We start from the raw sequence: 17,627 nt of genomic DNA, 5'->3' as shown, positions 1-17,627 counted from the left end.
AAGCTGTTTTAGTTAAATGACAAAATCACAAATCATTTTATACACAATTTGTGGGTAATTTTTGGTTTAGAAAAATCTAAATAATGCATTTTAAACTAATTCAATGCCATTTATTGTGACTATTCACATTGCATTTCCTATCAAGTAAAAGCCACATTATGCATGTCCAATTCATTTAAAGTGGGAGGCTGGCATTCTTTGCTTGTCCTTCAATTTGTGCGCTGATTGAACAAAGAGATTTTATCTCATCATAAAATAATAAAATTGTTAGTCCACGCAATTGATGTCATAATGTGTCCAAATGTGTTTTATGTTTGAGAGTAGAAGAGGGCTGGCTGGCTGGCTAGCATTGATTGTGACATGGATGGCATGTACACAAAGGAAGCGTTTGTTCCTCGCTTGTCATGTATTAACTTTCCCTTTTTGAAGTGTTAAAAAATGTTCCCAGTTCAACACCGTGGCTCCACAAACTCGGTTTTTCATTAACTTGTGAAATGGGTCAAGCCACTGATGCTTTTTTTTTTTCTCTCACTCAAACTCTTGTGATTGCTTCATTAACTGCCAGGTTTTGTTTGATTGATTTTTTTTAGTGGGCGATCAACCATGTTTTTTTGTACTTCACATTTCTAATGGAGGACTCCTAAGTTACTTTATATGGTTAAAGTAGAAGAAAGCGTTTTTTTGATTGAAATTCCTCGCCTAAATAGACATGTCATGTTTTTAAACATGTCGAGAAATGAGAGACTAATCCTTGCTAAAATGGACTCGCATTCCACTATTTGGTAAAAAACTGCAAGTACACAAGTACAATGATCAAAAAGTGTATATTTAATCAGTATTAAAGCTATGTCAAATACTGGAATGTAGTAATATCTAAATATAGTGGATTTATTGATAACATGTTTTGCACTTTGTTTACATTAATTTTGTTCAATGGGGAATGAGTAAAAAATACTATGAGGGGAAAAAAAACTCCAACTTTTATTTGGAGAGCAGAATTAGATGGGTTTTTTTTTAAAATAATATCATTTCAAATGTATTTTAATTGAAAATCTAACAATCTCATGATGAGAAAGTTTTGAATCATGCAACAAATTGGGACTATATATGGCACATTTATCCCACATATTCATATTGTGAGGCACTCATGACTGCCGCCTAGTGATGATGCCGTGCTATTAGTTTATTTCTAAGTACCTGAGCAATCTGAGAATATTTGAATGATAGTGATGAAATACTTCTCTATATGTCATAAACCCAAATACTGATTTGGAATACAGATTCCTCTTAATACATAACGAGACTTAAAACTTTATTTTTTCTCTTAAAGGCTCACATGGCTCACATGGCATTGGACAAGGGCGCCGAGGCGGTTATTTTCGATGTCAGTGATGATGTCATCGCCGCCGCCGAGGTGAGTGCGAAGGCGCCGGCGGGCCTCGAATGAATGTCAAAACAAAAATGATTAGCAGAGTGGAATTCCTGAATGTTTTGTTTTGTTACACAGCTCCGAGAAACCGACTATCTTCCCCGCCCGGTGGTGTTGGTGGAGGCCGAGGATGCGGAGGAGTTGATGGCTCTGGTCAACAAGAATGAAGAGGCCGAAGTTAGTATCAAGATTTTGGTGGAACAGCCCAGATGGGTAAGCCCTGACTCCCAAAAAAAGCGAATGCAGCTGCACCAAAGTCGTCTGGGAATCTCACCATCATCAATATTTGCAATCTCTTATCAGCCACATTACGACGTAGGGATCCTACTCACCATTGTCTTGGCCATCTTGACCATCATCCTCATCTTTGCTTTCCGCTACAAGTGCAAGACCAATCGAACCTGGGTAAGAATCCACCAATCATCTCGACGTATCTCGTCAAATCGCCCAGCACTACTTTACGCCTGGTGTCATTTTCTCGTTATTTTATTACAGGACTCGGTGCATCAACAGACCATGCGGGCTATCAGTCGATTAGAGACCAAAACCTACATCTCTCAGGGTTGTTCAGGTTCACAGCGCCCCCGTGGGGCTTGGGGTTCAGCCAGCAGTTCCAACTCCACTCCGGTGTGTGCCATCTGCTTAGAGGAGTTTCAGGATGGCCAGGTAAGAGGAATCCATCCCCAAGATGTATCTTCTACGTCAATACATGTGACATTTTTTTTCTTCTTCTTCTCAAGCATCTGAGGATCATCTCCTGCGCTCACGAGTTTCATAAAGATTGCGTCGATCCGTGGCTGCTGAAGCACCGCACCTGTCCTCTGTGCATGCACAATATCATGGGTGAGTATAAGGCGGGCGGACATAGACGCCGATGATTTATTGTTGTTTCTTCACGTGTTGTTGACCATGTCTTTGCAATCCCGCAGGAGTGGAACGCCACAGCCAGAGGAGTAGAATCCAATCCAGCGCGGAACAACGTTTCCTGGAGCCTCCGTCTTACGGCAGTCCGCGGAACCGCCCGTTCCCCCAGCACGACATCCCCTTCTCCATGAGGCTGCACTATCCCCGCGTCCCCTCGGGCTCGTACCCCTCGGTGGGCCACTACAATAGCTCCTCCCCCGTGGACGGCCAGACGTTACATTTGCTGACCAGCCGGCCCCTGGGCGTCTCCTGCGGCTACCACCTCCCCTCCGACGGCCACCGGAGAACCCACAGGGCGGGCGGACACTGCAGGACTTCTTCTCACCACTACGCGCCGCGCCGGTCCTGCCACAACTACCGCTCGTCCTGCCCGGCCCAGCGCAGCGCCTCGGCTCCCAGGGCGCACTACGTACCCTCGGCGGCCGTCGCAGGCCCGCCACTACGCGGGATGGCGTTCCACGGCCGGCTGGACGAGGGGAGCTGCTCCGGCGCCAGCTACCTCACGGACCGCAGCGGCTACCTGGCCGACGGGCCGGCTAGCGACTCCAGCTCGGGGCCGTGCCACGGCTCCTCCAGCGACTCGGTGCTGAACTGCACCGACGTGTCCCTGCAGGGAGTCTACGGAAGCTGGTCCACTTTCCGCAGCTCGCTGAGTAGCGACTACGACCCCTTGGTGTATTACGGGCCGGGTTCCTCGGCCCAGGCGGAAGCCCAGACCCGGCCCAGGTCTCTGGATTCCGTAGTGAACAAAGCGGCTTGCCCCGAGGATCCGCCTCAAACTGTGTTCAGCCACATCCACTACCACCGCCACAGACACCACCACTACGAGGACGGGGACCGCGCCCGAGGTTCCGACGAGGATCAGGCCCCCGTCTCCCCGGAACCGGCGCCTCCACCCCCGCCGTCGGATAAATTATCCGACCCACCCTCTCAGTGTCAGTGCAAAAAAAGCGAGTGTTCCCACCTGGCCAAACCAGGGACGGATACTCGGGATCAGGACCCCGGCAAGTCTCCGGGACCGTCCATCCTGGTGTCTTCCATCCCCTTACACATCCAAACCCACTGCTGCCACCAGGGACGCACTCCCGGCGCGCGAGACCCTCCCTCGGTCCGCTTTCACCAGAGCTTGGACCTTCAGGACGATCGGAGCGTCCGCGTCCACTTCAGCCAGAGCTCGGGCTTTTGCTGCTCCCCGCCCGAACTGCACCCGGGTATCCTGCCCGTACCCTTGATCCTGGATTCGGGAAGTATAGACGATTGGCCCTGCTGTGCCGGCGCCCATCTGGTGTGGCAGAAGCGGGTGCAGGAGGCCCACTCGGAGCCTCAGCTCCTTGGGACTAGGACCTCTATGGAGAGGCCTCCGTGCCGGTTCCAGCGCGGGCTGGCCGCAGACCGCAACGCGGATATTTGTTTATACTGCCCTAAAATATACCACAATCAGGGTGGGTCTTGACTTTGTCTTTTTATTTTATTTTATTTAGTTTTTCAGCCCACTATATAATTACCTTTTCTTTAGGCCTAAGACAGGCATCCGAGCTATTTGTAATATTCCATTTTTTATTTCATTTTTATGCATTTTCGAACACATACAGTAAGTATAACATTATTTATTAGTCATTTTAAACCATATTTTTTCATTTTTTCCTTAGTTACATTTTTAATTAACATTGCATTGTCTTTACAAAGTACTCTAAGATTCTCCATTTTATTACCACTTTTTAAGGAAAGTAAGTATGACATTCATTTTTAAAGTAATTCTTTTTTATTAGTCATTTTAATCCGTATTTTTCATTTTTACTTAACATAGCATTGTCTTTACAAAATACTCTAAATATTCTCAATTTTATTACCATCCTTATTTGTAAAATATACTTATTTACTTATATACTTACTATATAGAGCCAATATTCTCACCACAAGATATAGAAATGTAACCTGTTGATGGACTTGTCTTTTTCTATTATTAACTTAATTGATTTTTTCACAGGATCTGAAGAAGAATCCGGTGTGTGAGCCCCCATTTCCCCTAAAAAAAAAAAAAAATGACGCTGCTACACAGGAGCCACAATGAATGACCCTCTTTGTTGCTCTCGACTTCTGCCGCAAAGTCACTCTGCTTTACCAACATTGAGGATTTTTACATTAGCAAAAACCCTTTTTTTTCCAGAATGGACCGTTAATATCACGTCCACCATTCTGGCTCAAATCCCCCAGAAGAAAAGAAAAACAAAAGCCAACATGCAGGCGTTCCAAATGCTTTTTACTTGACAATCTTGGAGTTGATGTCCAAAACACGGCAGGCAAATGGTCCTTTACGGTCTGGTTGTGGACCCTCATGAAGTGGGACTTCCCCCTCCGTTTGTTCTGTTTCTGGAGCGTCTTTTTTTGCTCGCCGCGGTACCTTGGTTCATTTGCCTGATCTTTGGTCTTCTTTATCTCTGAAACATCTCTCTCTAAGCCTACCTCAGCTCAGATATTGTCTTGCCTCACACACACAGGGTTTTCTTTCAAGGTACTGCTGTAGTTTTTCTTCTTTTTTTGTTGTTTTTTTGTTTTGTTTTCCATCACATCCAAGTAGCTTCCAAAAGCTAAAAAGTGTCACGTTGCTCGTCTAACGTAGGAAAAGCTTGTTTGGGTGACACTTCACTGAGGTTGCTGAGCCTTCTGTGGGCCTTGTTTTACCTTAATAATGGCAGCTCCTTTCCGTTTTTTTTCTTGTTTTTTTTTGTTTTTTGTACAATCTTTTATTTTTTAAAATGACTGATATAGGACTGGGCGATATGGCCTTAAATTATATCACCCATAAGTTTGATTTATGTATTTTTCTATGCACAAAAGTGCAAAAACGTGACAAACGGTTAAAAAGAAATAATAATTGTCAAATGCAAGGTAAAAAATTCTGCCTTAAATATCTTTTTTTGTGCTCTTAGCCCCCTAAAGTGGAATCTATTGCTAAATTTTCTTTGGCAAAAATTATAACAATTTAAATTTATCGCCCAGGCCTATGACTGAATTGTGTTGCCTCATTGGCACTTTGCTTCACAGGTATGACCTTTTTTTCCCCATCTTTTGTGCTCAGCTCACAATTTGGGTCATCTTCCCAACAACCAAAACGACTCAAAAACTGTTAAAAATAATCTAGTGCCTTTATGAATAATTTCATACGAGTGAAATACTTGCCTTAACTCCCACGTGCCAAAACAATGCCATACATTGGCATTTAACCATCATTTTTTAGACTATTAAGTCATCCCAGATAAAGAAAACACAGTATTTAAGTCAAACTCGAGTATAAGAAGTATATTCGGTCAGAAACTAAGACGAAACAATTGTAACATGGCGAAAAACTGGTTAAATTAGCATCTTTTAACATAATTTTTCAAATAACTTACTAAGTAACAACACAATAAACAAAAACAACCCAAAAGCGCACTTGATTACTCGCAGGCCAAAACTAAACTATGAAAAAACGAATTTATAAAATAAACAAACAAAAATCAGGCCTCACTGAAAATAATGAAATTTTCCGCGACCTCGAATATTTTCAACTTGCTCCGCCCCCTTTTTTAAACACTCAACACTTGACCTTTGCACATCCACGTGAACTTTTTACCACCAGCCAAATTTTGCCAAAATTTGCAGTCCGGGCATGTTTTTTTGTGTCCCGACTGGCCTTCCTTATTTTTAACTTTAACTTTGATAAAGTGCAGTCCAACTGCCGATACACTTTATTTAGTGCCATTTGTTCAAGCCCCTCCCACTTTCCCCCCTTTCCCCGGGCATTGCAATGTAACTTGTAGCACTTACTCAATCCTCACATGTGCCTTATACGTACGTTCGCAAGCCACATTGTAAATGTTTTTTTTTTTTTCGCGTGATGCAGCCAAGCACGGAGTGAAAATCTTGAAAACGGTGCCTTTGTAGAAACATCTCCTTTTCTTTCCATACCAACCTTGTTTCATCATTTTAGATTACTTTTAACTCTTTCATCGCCATTGGCGTCGAAGATAAACGTAGTGAGTTTATCAATCGTAGTCAACCGAAGCGATATGTTAAGAATCGGGGTATTTTGTTTTGTTTTTTTGTCGATGGCCGTGACTGAATTGAAAGCAGCACTTTGGGTGAAGCATTTGTACACAAAATTCAGTTAAAAAATAGAATAAAATAGTGTTTGAAATAAGCCCAATAAGCAAAGCACACAAATAAAAGCATTTTGCATATCGATGATTTTGAATATTTGTTTGTGCATGTTTTGCAAAAAAAAAATAGCCTTAAAATGCCTTCTTCTCATAAAAGTGCAACAAAAAATCTCTCCAAAACACCAAGGGATCTGTCCGAATACTTTAGATACTTGTGTACAAAAGAGTACAACAAAACAAATAGTGTTGTATTTTATATATATAAATATATAATAGAACATTTCAACATAGTGACATGTCACTAATATATTTATTTACTAATATATTTATCCATTTTGTCCTGGTTTGAAAGGGTGGTTTCTGCATAGGCCAATTTTTTTTTTCTTCTGTATGGAAGCTAACCAGTGCCATCACAAATGTATCAACCTGTCATTCCTTCATTCCAATTATATGCAAATAAATTATTTTGAAATACAATTTAGGCTTGTATTTCCTGCCCCTCTACACAGCCAAAATATAGGAAACACTTTTTTTAGCCAATTAAATGGGTAAGTATTTAAAAACTTTTGAACGCAACCCAGCCCTTTCCTGACGTCTAATTTAAAAAAAAACCCATATATAGAGTAGATATACTATGGGGAAAAAATGCAATGCTAATGGTATATTTATCTTGTATTTTTTTCATTCATGTAAAATGTACTTACATTTACATTATGATTTTTGTAATTGTGAATGGTGGTAAATGTGTGTATCTATGTATGTATGTATGTATGTATACATGTATGTGTATGTATGTATGTGTATACATGTGTGTATGTGTATATGTATGTATGTATATGTATATATGTATACATGTATGTATGTATGTGTATGTATATATGTATACATGTATGTATGTATGTGTATGTATATATGTATACATGTATGTATGTATGTGTATGTATGTATGTATATGTATGTATATATGTATGTATGTATGTATATGTATGTATATATGTATGTATGTATGTATATGTATGTATATATGTATGTATGTATGTATGTGTTTATATGTATGTATATATATTTATATATATATACATATATGTATATACATGTATATATATGCAGGGAACAGTCACAATCGTATATTTCAATTGAAGCAGTCATTCTTTTTATTGATGGTTGACATAGAGAAGTCATTTACACATTTTGTAAATGACAGATTACCCGAGAGATAAATGTGGAATGCACAACATCACAAGACGTGTGCATCAAACTATTCCTTTCACGTGTAATTCCGTGAATATTTTGCGAACTAAAGAGTCACTCCAAACACTTGTGATGTGATCAGTAGAAAGCCTGGGATTGTCCCTGGGGGGTCAGCACAGTCAGGTTGCCTCTGGCGTCTTGGTCCTTCTCAATGGCCTCAAAGAGGGACTTGAAGTTACCTGCCCCAAAGCCCTGGAGACACATGCACATGAAATGGACATCACTCGGATGGATGGAGAGGATTCTCCTCCGGTTGCAACCCAAGCCCGGGTTCCAAACCGACGTGGGAAGCCTTTTAATCTACAGGCGTTTGATTTACTGAACTTTTAACAAGTGGCGTCGTGTCAAAGCGCTCTCGCTTTGGGTGGGAGTCGTAAACAGGTGTGCGGCCTGCTCACTTTAGTTTAATGGCGTTGTGAAGCTTCAAAGCTACAGGTGTTCGGGGGGGAAACTGCCTTATTTGGGTACTTCGACCGCGGTTTATCTTTGGGTGAGAGGGGGGACCACCGAGAGTGAAAACAGATTTATTAGTATTTCATCTATAATTTTCTGGAAGGAATTAATTGGACAGCAAAAATTAAGTATTGTGGGGATAAGTGGACTGGAAAATTAAATGAATACGAGTACATGTGGTAGTAGTAGTAGTGGTGATAGTAGTGGTAGTAGTGGTAGTAGTGGTAGTAGTGGTAGTAGTGGTAGTAGTGGTATTAGTGGTATTAGTGGTAGTAGTGGTAGTAGTGGTAGTAGTGGTAGTAGTGGTAGTAGTGGTGGTAGTAATGGTAGTAGTAATAATATTAGTGATTGTAGTAGTCGTAGTAGTAATCATAGTAGTAGTTGTGGTAGTCACCATAGTAGTCATAGTAATAGTAGTAATATTAGTGATGGTGGTGGTAGTCATCATAGTAGTAGTGGTCATTTTTCTGTAGGGTTTTAGAGTTTGTAAATCCAACTATGATTACTTATTAGATTTGTATTTTTTTAGGTAAATACATGAGTAGTTTTGAAGTCTACTTACAAAGTGGTTGTTTCTCTGGATGACTTCTAAGAAGAGAGTAGGTCTATCTTGCACAGGTTTGGTGAAGATTTGGAGGAGGTAGCCTTTGTCATCAAAGTCCACTAAGATTTTCAATTCCTTGGAAGGGTGGGAATATGGTTTGATAATTTGACGTTTTGTTTAAAAGTATTAATATGAGCATCTCCTCACCTGCAAACGGTTGAGGTCTTCCTTCACTTTGATCTTGGCGCTTTTGAGTTTGGCCCTTAGGCTATCATAGTAGGTGTCAGGTGTTGAGAGGAAGTCCATCCCTCGGGCGCGCAGGTTCACAATCTTTTGGTGGAGATACAAAATAGGCAAAAGCAGGTTTTAACCTGTCTTTTTTGGGAAGTGGAGGCGTGTCAAGAAAACTGGAATTTTCTCGATGATGAAACACTCACGGATTGAATGATGTTTGACGTGTTCAGGGCGATGTGCTGAACACCAGCTCCGCCGTTGTAGTCCACGTATTCCTGGAATATGAAGTAAAAAGGGTGGAGGGGGGTCGTAGTACACTTATATTGTTGTAGGAGTAGACTAGTTTTGCTTTTGTTTTGTACTCCACCTGTATTTGGGACTTCTTTTTCCCTATAGCGGGTTCATTGATGGGCATCTTAATGGTTTCTTCATAGTTGGTCACCACAATGGATCTGAGTGCGCTGTATTGTGTGTGGATTTGCTTGTCGTCTATGGACCAGAAGCGGTGGAACATCAAGCACTTCTGATACCTGAAGACAAATATGTTTTGTTTTAAATCGGCTTAAAGTTTCAGCGCCATTGATATCGATAGACGGCAAATTAATACAATGGTAGTAATAACTGTTTTTTCCCAGTATTTATCAGACAGTGATATATGTCCAATTCATTTCACCCCTTGAAGTCTGATGTACATTGAACTCCCAACCCGAAGCAGAACGGATATTTACATAAACGGCCTTTGGACAGACAACACCCCCGTGGACGTGCCGTCAAGCACGAGGCTTACCAGTCTGAGATTGGCACCATTTGCTCATCTGGCTGGTTTCCCACTACGTGATCGATAAATCTCAAACCGGCTTGTGGACTTTGGCAGAAAATGCAGGGAGAGAGAAAGAGCAAGGGATTAGTTTCACATGTGACACAATCTAACATATATCATGCTTCTATGTCATCTTAAGCAGACTCACAGTTTGGCCGTGAGAGGATCTTTAAAGAGAGGTTCTTGGTAACCAGGTAAGAAAAGACCTTTGTAGGGACCCAGGTACTCGATCAGGGTATGCGTGGTATCGCCGTACTGCAGACAGGATTTGGGAATTATTCACTCACGTTTAAATTCTGGACTTGTTGAATTCCACTATTTTTAGGGAATTAATAGATTCTAGTGCTGTAAAAGTAGGGAAATATTTCTAAAGAAAAGCAAGAGTCCAGTAGTACTTTTTTACAATGCATGTGTATAAGTGTACCCACCGTCTGCACTACAGCATACTTGACCTTCCCATGTACATCTTCTTCTACCCAAGGGTCCTTCAGGATGACGGCTCCTCGCTGCTTGGCCATCTAACAAAGCAAAGCGTGCCATATTAATCCCTTTAACATTTTCTGCACTCCCCTTGGCGCCCTCCAGTGCTACAAAAAAAAAACTGTTATTGGCTTGGCTCCAGCACCCTGGTGAACCTTGTGATGGTAAGTACTTCATTGATTATACATAATTGTATTTGTGTTTCAATGATCAATGCATTTTTTAAAAATTAATACACTATTAAGCAAGATTACAGGGTATACATTTAAATGTATGGGTTACAATCTCGTGAAACACAGCAATATATATATTTTTTGCTATAATACTATTTAGTAGTAGGATTGAAAGTTTTGGTCGTCAATGGCAACCAATTAGTTAAATTAGTGCCTTATAACAGTTTTAAAAAATATCATGATTCATGCATGGATGGCTATTAAAAGTAGATTTAATGTTGCTAAACTGTGTTGTTAGAATTGTAGTACTAATGTATTATTTTTTAAATATTTTTTGCGCAAAATTCTGCTTTGACCTTTACTTAAGTAACCAGTTCAATCAAGTCAAAGTTCTCAGGTTAAGTCTATTTCATGATGAATCCGCCTGGCAAAAATACTTTAATTAAAATGAGACATGCAGGATCTTGTCACATTGAAATACTGACAAAAAAAGTCGTTAGGAAAGTTTGTTTTACAATATAAAAGTGAGGTTTTGTACCTTTTAAAAGGGGCCTCCTTATGGTTACTGACCTCACTGGACTGGACACAATATTTACATGAAGTCAAAGTAAACATGGTACGTAATTCTGTATCTACATCCCTGCATGAACTCTTGTGCAATTTGAGCATTTCAAAGCGTATATTTTTTTCTTTCATTACATTTGACAATATATATATATATATTAAATTTAAAACAAAGTGAACAAATAAGAACATATTTTAGGTTTTCTACCTATGTAGACTGTCATTACTCCTAAAGTTGTTTAACAGGAACGTTAAAAAAATGGGGGAAATAATTTTATTGACTTTTATTTACTAGTTAAAGCATAATACATATTTTTACCTTAATTAAGAAGTCGCAGTCCTCCACTTGGAACGCAATGTCTTTGGCTCCATCGCCATGTTTCATCAAGTGCTCTCCTATTTCTGATAGAACATAATACCAATCATATTTAAGATGCATTCATATTCTTTTTTACATGATATCACCAAAATTCTTACTTTTATTTCCAGGATTGAGTGCAGATTCAAATGCAAATATGATCTGTTTTGGGGTACAGTGTAAAATGAACTGCAGGACTTAGTACACTTAATGAATATTATTCAAATGTAATAGTTTAAAATGAACATTTATGACAGCGATAGACGTCCAATAGGATTGGACGACTATCGCCGTCCACTGCACCTTGTCTTGTTTGACGACATGCGAGACAAGTTCTCGGCTGCCGGTCTCCAAGCCTTTGTAAGCTAAAGGTTCGAATCCCATCTTGTCACAGTAAAAGGATGCCGCCTGTGTACGTGAACAAATATCTTTACAAAGGTCGCATTGGTCAACTCACTGTCGATTTTGTTTCTGTTATTATTTCAAAATGATTTATACTCTGTTCTTGTTTTAGATTCGTTTTTTTTCCTTAGCTAGATTTGTTTTTTATAAAAGAATATATAGGGTCTAGGTCAAAGGTGAGTACTGCAGTGGCAAGGTTGCTTGCACAATGAGGTTTAGAGAATGATTTATCCCCAAATAAGCAGATTTCTTATTTGAAAAGTACTCTTACTTCATATTAACCAGTACCCATCCAGAAAGAATTCAAAAAGAATATCTTGAACATTCTTAATATACTATAATATACACTTTTAACATTAGTTATGAAGGAGTAACCATTATGGACACAGTATTATCTCAATTGTGATATTTCCTAATAATATATCCATAGTACTTATTAATTTTACAGAGTTTTGAACAAAAAGGTAAGTAATTTCATTTTATTTATTATATTTTTTTGCATTTTGGATACTGACCTGTTTGGCATTTCCGACCCAGAAGGTGATATGATGAAACCGGACAAATTTTCCTCTCTCATGCTTAAAAAATAATAATAATAATAACAGCATGTATTACCAATAACTGCAGTTTACATCTATCGTTTAATTTCATGTGAATGAATTACTTCATCCCTTCAGACACCCCATGTTTCTGCTGCTTACCTTTTCCCCTTTATCGGTGTAGCTCGTCTAAAAATGAAATGCAAAAACCAATTAGGAAATAATTACAATCTACATATGGTTTAGTTTTGGTAACCATAAAGAGATTGATAATATTAGCCAACAGTCTCACCATGGTGCAATTGAAGCCTCAGTGACATCTAGAAACATCATCTAGGTTCTCCTGCTATTATGTACTGCAATGATGGTCAACTGTGATTGGTCATTGGGTATCTACACCCACCTGTCCACTGTCCACCTCCTCTTACTGTCCCTGTTTTTCATCAACAAACAGTTCAAATACATGGCGTCACAAATCTGACATTAACTAGTATTGCACAGATACAAATACTGCTACTATAGGTACCGATACTGCACTGAAGTCATGCCACTGGGAGTACTAAGAAATAACAATGCTGTGGAATATGTACTTTCTAAAATCTAGTTCCCATTGGTTGGAAAGCCCTACCCAAGATGGCCGCAATGGACTGTCTTTATTATGGTAAGTAGTAATCTGTAGCCTGATCATTTAAAATTGGACACCTGTCAATCAGACATATATACACCAAACTTTTTTTGAACTTTTATTTTGAATTCTCCTCCTTGCAGGAAAACAACGGAACTTCCGGTCCCGCATTTGTTAGCTAAATCAAGTCATTTGTTCACAGTCTGGCTTCCAGAATGGCCACTTTTTTTGGTGAAGTTTTGTCTGTTTGTTCCCGGGCGGTGGAGGAAGAAGACGACGAAGAGGAGCTCGATGAGAACGAAGAAGACGCTCAGATCCGCAAAGAACTTGACGAAAAGAGGTAAGCATGACTTGCTAACTTAACCGGCGAATGGAGATATCATCAACGCATACTATGATTTAGCAGAAAACATTGCGACAATTACACAAGTGCACACATATAAATTAACATGTCTATAATTTAAAAAATAGGTCTGTTTACAACTGCGCTGCCCTTTGTTACATTTTGTTACTTTTTTCCCTTGTCAACCTAAATCAATTCCTTTCATCAGGGTGGTTCAACTCCATTGGGGTCCCGAGGTATGTGAAGCGCTCAAATCCGGAGAGAAGCTGCCTTGCTCTAACTTCATCCTCGCAGTTGGACACAATGCATCCAGTAAGCCTCCCCGTAAACATCGAAAACTTTTGCTAAAAAAAAATTGACCTTTCACCTCTGCCAGGGTTTCTTTCTGTGTACGTCCTCGCCTCGGAAAAATGGGAAATGGTGGGGAGCGCGTCGGTGTGGAATGAGAGGAGCCAAGCAAAAAGCGGGCAGGAATCGGGTTGCGTCTTCCTCCGACGCAGAGACGACCCATCTGTGAGTTTCAAACAAGCAAAACCTTTGTCCCTCAGTGTTAAAAATAATATCATGTGATTCCTTCTCTAGGTTATGATCTGCCAGTTGACATGCTATGTTGCAGAAGATCAGCAATTCCAGTGGACAGAAAAGGTAACATCTACAGACTGCACTGTATGTGCAATTCTTTTGGCACGCTCTCTAAAAATCAAAAAAACTGACAACTGCATTAAAACCTATCCCGTAAGGTCTTGGACAGCTTGCAGCACAGAGGCCTGAACGTCATAGTTCTGTCAGACTGCTCATTGGCCGACTACAAGAGCGCAGACTACCTATACGGCAGCTCAACGCCATTCCTACGCTCGCTTCACAGCAACGTATTCAGTGGTCCAACAGTATGCCCGGCCCTGGAGCAGCCCAACATACTCACTGGACTTCCAGCTGCAGGTATTATCATTAGCATGATATAGTTTAATCAATTTTTGACTGTTTTATAATTTTTTTTTCAGTGTTGAACCACTGCCAAGTCCACCGCATTCCCGCTGTCGTCTACCAGTGCTTCAGTGATGTCATTGGCGGCGACTCTGTTACCATGGAGACCTATAAACCCGCGCTCGCCAAGCTTGGAAAGTCCATAACAGTGAGTTGTTAATCAACATGCACAAACTTTGTTTGGAGATCATTTTTGTACGATTTTAATTTTCTCTTCATGTAACTTTCTCCACTCAGTTGGATCCATGTCCAACATCAGACACACTCCGGAAGATTGTCCGAACCAGAGACCCTCAGAGTAATCTATACATCTAAAATTTGAAATATTTTCCTATTTTATAAATAATACCAAACCTGGCTAAAATATGTATGTCACGTCATCGTTTTTAATAAAGGGGCGTGTCAAGATGTGGGATTTTCTTATTTTTCCTTTTAATGTAGAGCAGTATGAGTGAAACATGGGTTTGCATCGCCGGCGCGGTAGGGGGCAGTAGTGAGCCATAATGGCCTTTGGACAAATGAAATAGGACGACCAAGTAAGACTCAAATGTCTTTGACGCGAACTCAGCCCAAGTGTTTGCGTCTGTGACCAACAAAAATACTCGTTTAACTTAATCCGATTTCCACAAATTTAAACTATTGGTTTCCACAACTCTAAGCCATTGGTGTCCACATCCCTAAACCAGTTTTCTAGAAAGAAAACTTGCGAGATCGTTGAGCGAGCGTTATTGACATGCTAGCCAACCGAGCTATGACAGCGAGAAAGACCAAGGCGAAAATTCCTATTAATCGGGGGAAAGTTCATCTTTCCAATAAGGTCTTAGGGGCGAGGAATCAAGCTGTCGTTGCCTCGGAAGCATGGGTGGAAGATGGCCAAGAATTCGAGGAGCATCCGTGTGTGAGTATCAGTTTGCCTGTTGTCAAGTAGAGCCGTTTATAACAACATGATGTGGTCTGAATGATGGGACGTATATATGATCCAATTCATTTTTCACCTCCCAGGAGTTAGCTTCTTACACCGATGAGCTACAAGCAGCGATTCAAAGAGAGAATGAAGAAAAACTGCGAAGATTTCAATCACAAGTTCGCCATCGAGTGGCTGCAATCAACAAGAGACGACTTCTGGAATCCCGTTCAGTGGTAAATGACTGTCACTTTAAATCACCCATTGACAGCTAAATGTGATGTTGATACCCTTACAGCACTAACTGATTTTTTTGGACAATTTTGTGCAGGCCAGTGTTGGCAGGAGAATTCCAGAAAACTTTTACTATATGCCAGAGAATACCAATGTGAATGAGGTACAGTAAGATCTTATTGTGAAGGGGAACTTTAATTTATTCATTATAGGCCTGGGGTATATGCCCTATACATAGAATATCAGTTTTGTTCTTACGCTAACTTATTAACTTCATATTTTACATTTTTTTTTGCAGTGGAGCAACAGCACCAGGCAGGTCCGACTCAGATTAGCGGCGTACCAAAACAGCCAGTCTGCCGATGAGACGTCTGAGCCGGGCAACTGGGAGATCTCACTCACCAAACATGTGAGTGTTGCGTGTCCCTACTGTCCTCCCAAACTTCCTTTTAAAATGATCATGTGAGGTATAAAATGTCCACTGTCTTTTACAGAAGGCTGAATGTGACGTCCCGCACGGGGTCAATGGCGGGGACGATTTGGACCAAAGCAAACAACTCTCGGTTAGGACACCCGGACCTCATACTATAGACCCCTACATTGTTTGAGTATTTGTATGTTAAACCTGATTGAATTAAGATTAACGTCATGACAATGGCATGATGACAAAATATAGTCTAGGTGATTCATTTTACTTCTGCTTATTTGGAGACATGACAGCATTAAATTTAACTTTTGAACTTGATGTTTTCTTTAAATAACTCCATTCTAGTCTGGCAAAGATACAGTAATGTACTGTTTAAGACAATTTCTTCAGATTTTTATTTTTTAACTATGCACTTTTTTATTTACATGCTTTATGAACTATCTTGAAAGAGCATTGTATTTCATAAGCTAAGTGTTGAAGTACTTAAAAAAATCTTGTATCAATAGAAAGAAAAAAGTGAACATTTTATTCAGATTAAAATTTTTGCAATGTGTGTGCAGGAGGAAAGCGATGCGTTGATGTCTGATCCAAGAATCGGGAAAGTAATTGGACTTATGCAGGATGGGGAGGAGTTGAAGAAACAGGTATCAATAACTTATTGTGAATTATCCTGTGGAAGAAATCCTATCCAAATAACCACTTTTTTTTTTACAGCGCCAGTCTCAGGTACTGATGCGCCGCCGCCACTTCATGAGCGCCGATCGGCAGCGCGTCAAAGACAACAAGCAGGAGATGACACACCTGAAAAAGTCGGCCAGGTAACGATAGACCGCACCATGGTCCATTTGCCTGGCTCTAAAGCTGATAGTGTTTGACCCTTGACCTCATAGGATTAAAGCGGACAAAGAAAAAGCTCGCCTCGTGGAAGAGCGAAAGCTGGAAGGCGGTCAACAGAGCTCCAGGGTCCACCAGCTTCTGGAGGATCGAGAGATGCTCGTCCTGGAGCGCCTCAAGCTGGAGGAGGAGAAAAAAGCGGCCCTGCTGCAGAAGAAGACACGGGAAAATGAAAAAGGACTAATGGCAACCAGGTAATTCACCCTTTTATTGGATATTTGTTGGCGGTGTAAACATCTGGTCCCTTTTCCAACAGGTACATCGATGCTCTGAGAGCCCAAGTGAGGGACCGCTTGGCCAATAGGAAGTTGGACCTTCCGCCACTGTGCTATTGCGCCGCCTCCTTCTGGGATTCACACCCCGACACGTGCGCCAACAACTGCGTCTTTCACAACAATCCCAAAGGTACAACCGGACCGCAAGTGGTGTAGAAGAGCTAGCAATGCTAACGGTGAGTGTTTTTTTCATGCAGCATACGCTCAGGCACTACAAGCAGCCGTCGCGAGCTTGGATTTGAAGTAAAGGATGGTAAAGACTGCCCCACCAATAATCACAGGCAGATCCAATTGACTCCAAAGGCCATTATCGTCCAATCATGCATTTTAAGATTATCATCATCCTATAAATTTCAATGGGTTTGGCAATAGTCAAAATTTAATCCATTTGAAGTGGAATGTGTAACACAGTTGACAGTTTTTAAAAATAAATTAAATCTCAGCTCAAGAACCAGGACTGTTTTTTTTATTCTATACAGGGCTAATAATTTGGTAATTAAAAAAAAAACCTTCCACATCTAAGCCAAAATATTAATTAAGTGACCCAAATTTCTCTTTAATATTTGCCTAAACAAATCAGGACACTGTGCCTTTAAGTGCAAATGTAAACTTCCACCAATCAAGTCTTTGT

General features: G+C 40.6%; 4 protein-coding genes across 4 annotated transcripts in view; 3 read left to right on the top strand and 1 right to left on the bottom strand.

The window, feature by feature from the left end:
* rnf43 (ring finger protein 43) overlaps positions 1–5,737 on the top strand; it is a 44,436-nt gene extending 38,699 nt beyond the window's left edge. Inside the window, exons 3-9 of the mRNA XM_077741216.1 lie at positions 1,331–1,414; positions 1,508–1,642; positions 1,733–1,834; positions 1,925–2,095; positions 2,170–2,272; positions 2,359–3,795; positions 4,341–5,737. Of these exons, the coding sequence (XP_077597342.1) occupies positions 1,331–1,414; positions 1,508–1,642; positions 1,733–1,834; positions 1,925–2,095; positions 2,170–2,272; positions 2,359–3,795; positions 4,341–4,366 (2,058 nt within the window). The 3' untranslated portion in view covers positions 4,367–5,737. The remainder of the gene's footprint in view (positions 1–1,330; positions 1,415–1,507; positions 1,643–1,732; positions 1,835–1,924; positions 2,096–2,169; positions 2,273–2,358; positions 3,796–4,340) is intronic.
* Positions 5,738–7,622: 1,885 nt separating this feature from the next.
* hpda (4-hydroxyphenylpyruvate dioxygenase a) lies at positions 7,623–12,747 on the bottom strand. Its single transcript, XM_077740655.1, has 14 exons — positions 12,603–12,747; positions 12,473–12,499; positions 12,287–12,349; positions 11,673–11,777; positions 11,489–11,531; positions 11,331–11,413; positions 10,223–10,312; positions 9,943–10,049; positions 9,762–9,839; positions 9,342–9,504; positions 9,178–9,249; positions 8,948–9,070; positions 8,759–8,875; positions 7,623–7,935 (listed from the first exon to the last, which is right to left on the bottom strand). The coding sequence occupies exons 1-14, from the start codon at positions 12,603–12,605 to the stop codon at positions 7,822–7,824; spliced, it is 1,188 nt and encodes a 395-aa protein (XP_077596781.1). The 5' UTR covers positions 12,606–12,747; the 3' UTR covers positions 7,623–7,821.
* Positions 12,748–13,050: 303 nt separating this feature from the next.
* On the top strand, positions 13,051–14,670 carry psmg1 (proteasome (prosome, macropain) assembly chaperone 1). Its single transcript, XM_077741334.1, has 7 exons — positions 13,051–13,275; positions 13,487–13,590; positions 13,655–13,791; positions 13,861–13,923; positions 14,019–14,217; positions 14,280–14,410; positions 14,500–14,670. Exons 1-7 carry the CDS (start codon positions 13,151–13,153, stop codon positions 14,575–14,577), a joined length of 837 nt encoding a protein of 278 aa, XP_077597460.1. The 5' UTR covers positions 13,051–13,150; the 3' UTR covers positions 14,578–14,670.
* A 114-nt stretch (positions 14,671–14,784) lies between these two features.
* Positions 14,785–17,447, top strand: ccdc15 (coiled-coil domain containing 15). Its single transcript, XM_077741333.1, has 10 exons — positions 14,785–15,160; positions 15,265–15,402; positions 15,498–15,563; positions 15,699–15,809; positions 15,895–15,963; positions 16,388–16,471; positions 16,542–16,645; positions 16,718–16,915; positions 16,978–17,126; positions 17,194–17,447. Exons 1-10 carry the CDS (start codon positions 14,996–14,998, stop codon positions 17,241–17,243), a joined length of 1,134 nt encoding a protein of 377 aa, XP_077597459.1. The 5' UTR covers positions 14,785–14,995; the 3' UTR covers positions 17,244–17,447.
* The last annotated feature ends 180 nt before the right edge of the window (positions 17,448–17,627 follow it).

Source organism: Stigmatopora nigra, chromosome 19, assembly GCF_051989575.1.
Source record: "Stigmatopora nigra isolate UIUO_SnigA chromosome 19, RoL_Snig_1.1, whole genome shotgun sequence".
Lineage (NCBI taxonomy): Eukaryota > Metazoa > Chordata > Actinopteri > Syngnathiformes > Syngnathidae > Stigmatopora > Stigmatopora nigra.
This window is presented reverse-complemented; position numbering and strand designations above follow the sequence as displayed.

Bases quoted from the DNA above. Each gene is read 5' to 3' on its own strand.
- psmg1 (XM_077741334.1), top strand. From the start codon at position 13,151: ATGGCCACTTTTTTTGGTGAAGTTTTGTCTGTTTGTTCCCGGGCGGTG. The intron at 14,218-14,279 runs GTATTATCATTA...TTTTTTTTTCAG, and splicing joins CACTGGACTTCCAGCTGCAG to TGTTGAACCACTGCCAAGTC. The intron at 14,411-14,499 runs GTGAGTTGTTAA...TTCTCCACTCAG, and splicing joins AGCTTGGAAAGTCCATAACA to TTGGATCCATGTCCAACATC.
- ccdc15 (XM_077741333.1), top strand. From the start codon at position 14,996: ATGCTAGCCAACCGAGCTATGACAGCGAGAAAGACCAAGGCGAAAATT. The intron at 16,646-16,717 runs GTAACGATAGAC...TTGACCTCATAG, and splicing joins CACCTGAAAAAGTCGGCCAG to GATTAAAGCGGACAAAGAAA. The intron at 16,916-16,977 runs GTAATTCACCCT...CTTTTCCAACAG, and splicing joins AAAGGACTAATGGCAACCAG to GTACATCGATGCTCTGAGAG.
- hpda (XM_077740655.1), bottom strand. The intron at 9,840-9,942 runs GTGAGTCTGCTT...TTTCTGCCAAAG, and splicing joins GATCCTCTCACGGCCAAACT to TCCACAAGCCGGTTTGAGAT. The intron at 8,876-8,947 runs GTGAGGAGATGC...CACCCTTCCAAG, and splicing joins AAGACCTCAACCGTTTGCAG to GAATTGAAAATCTTAGTGGA.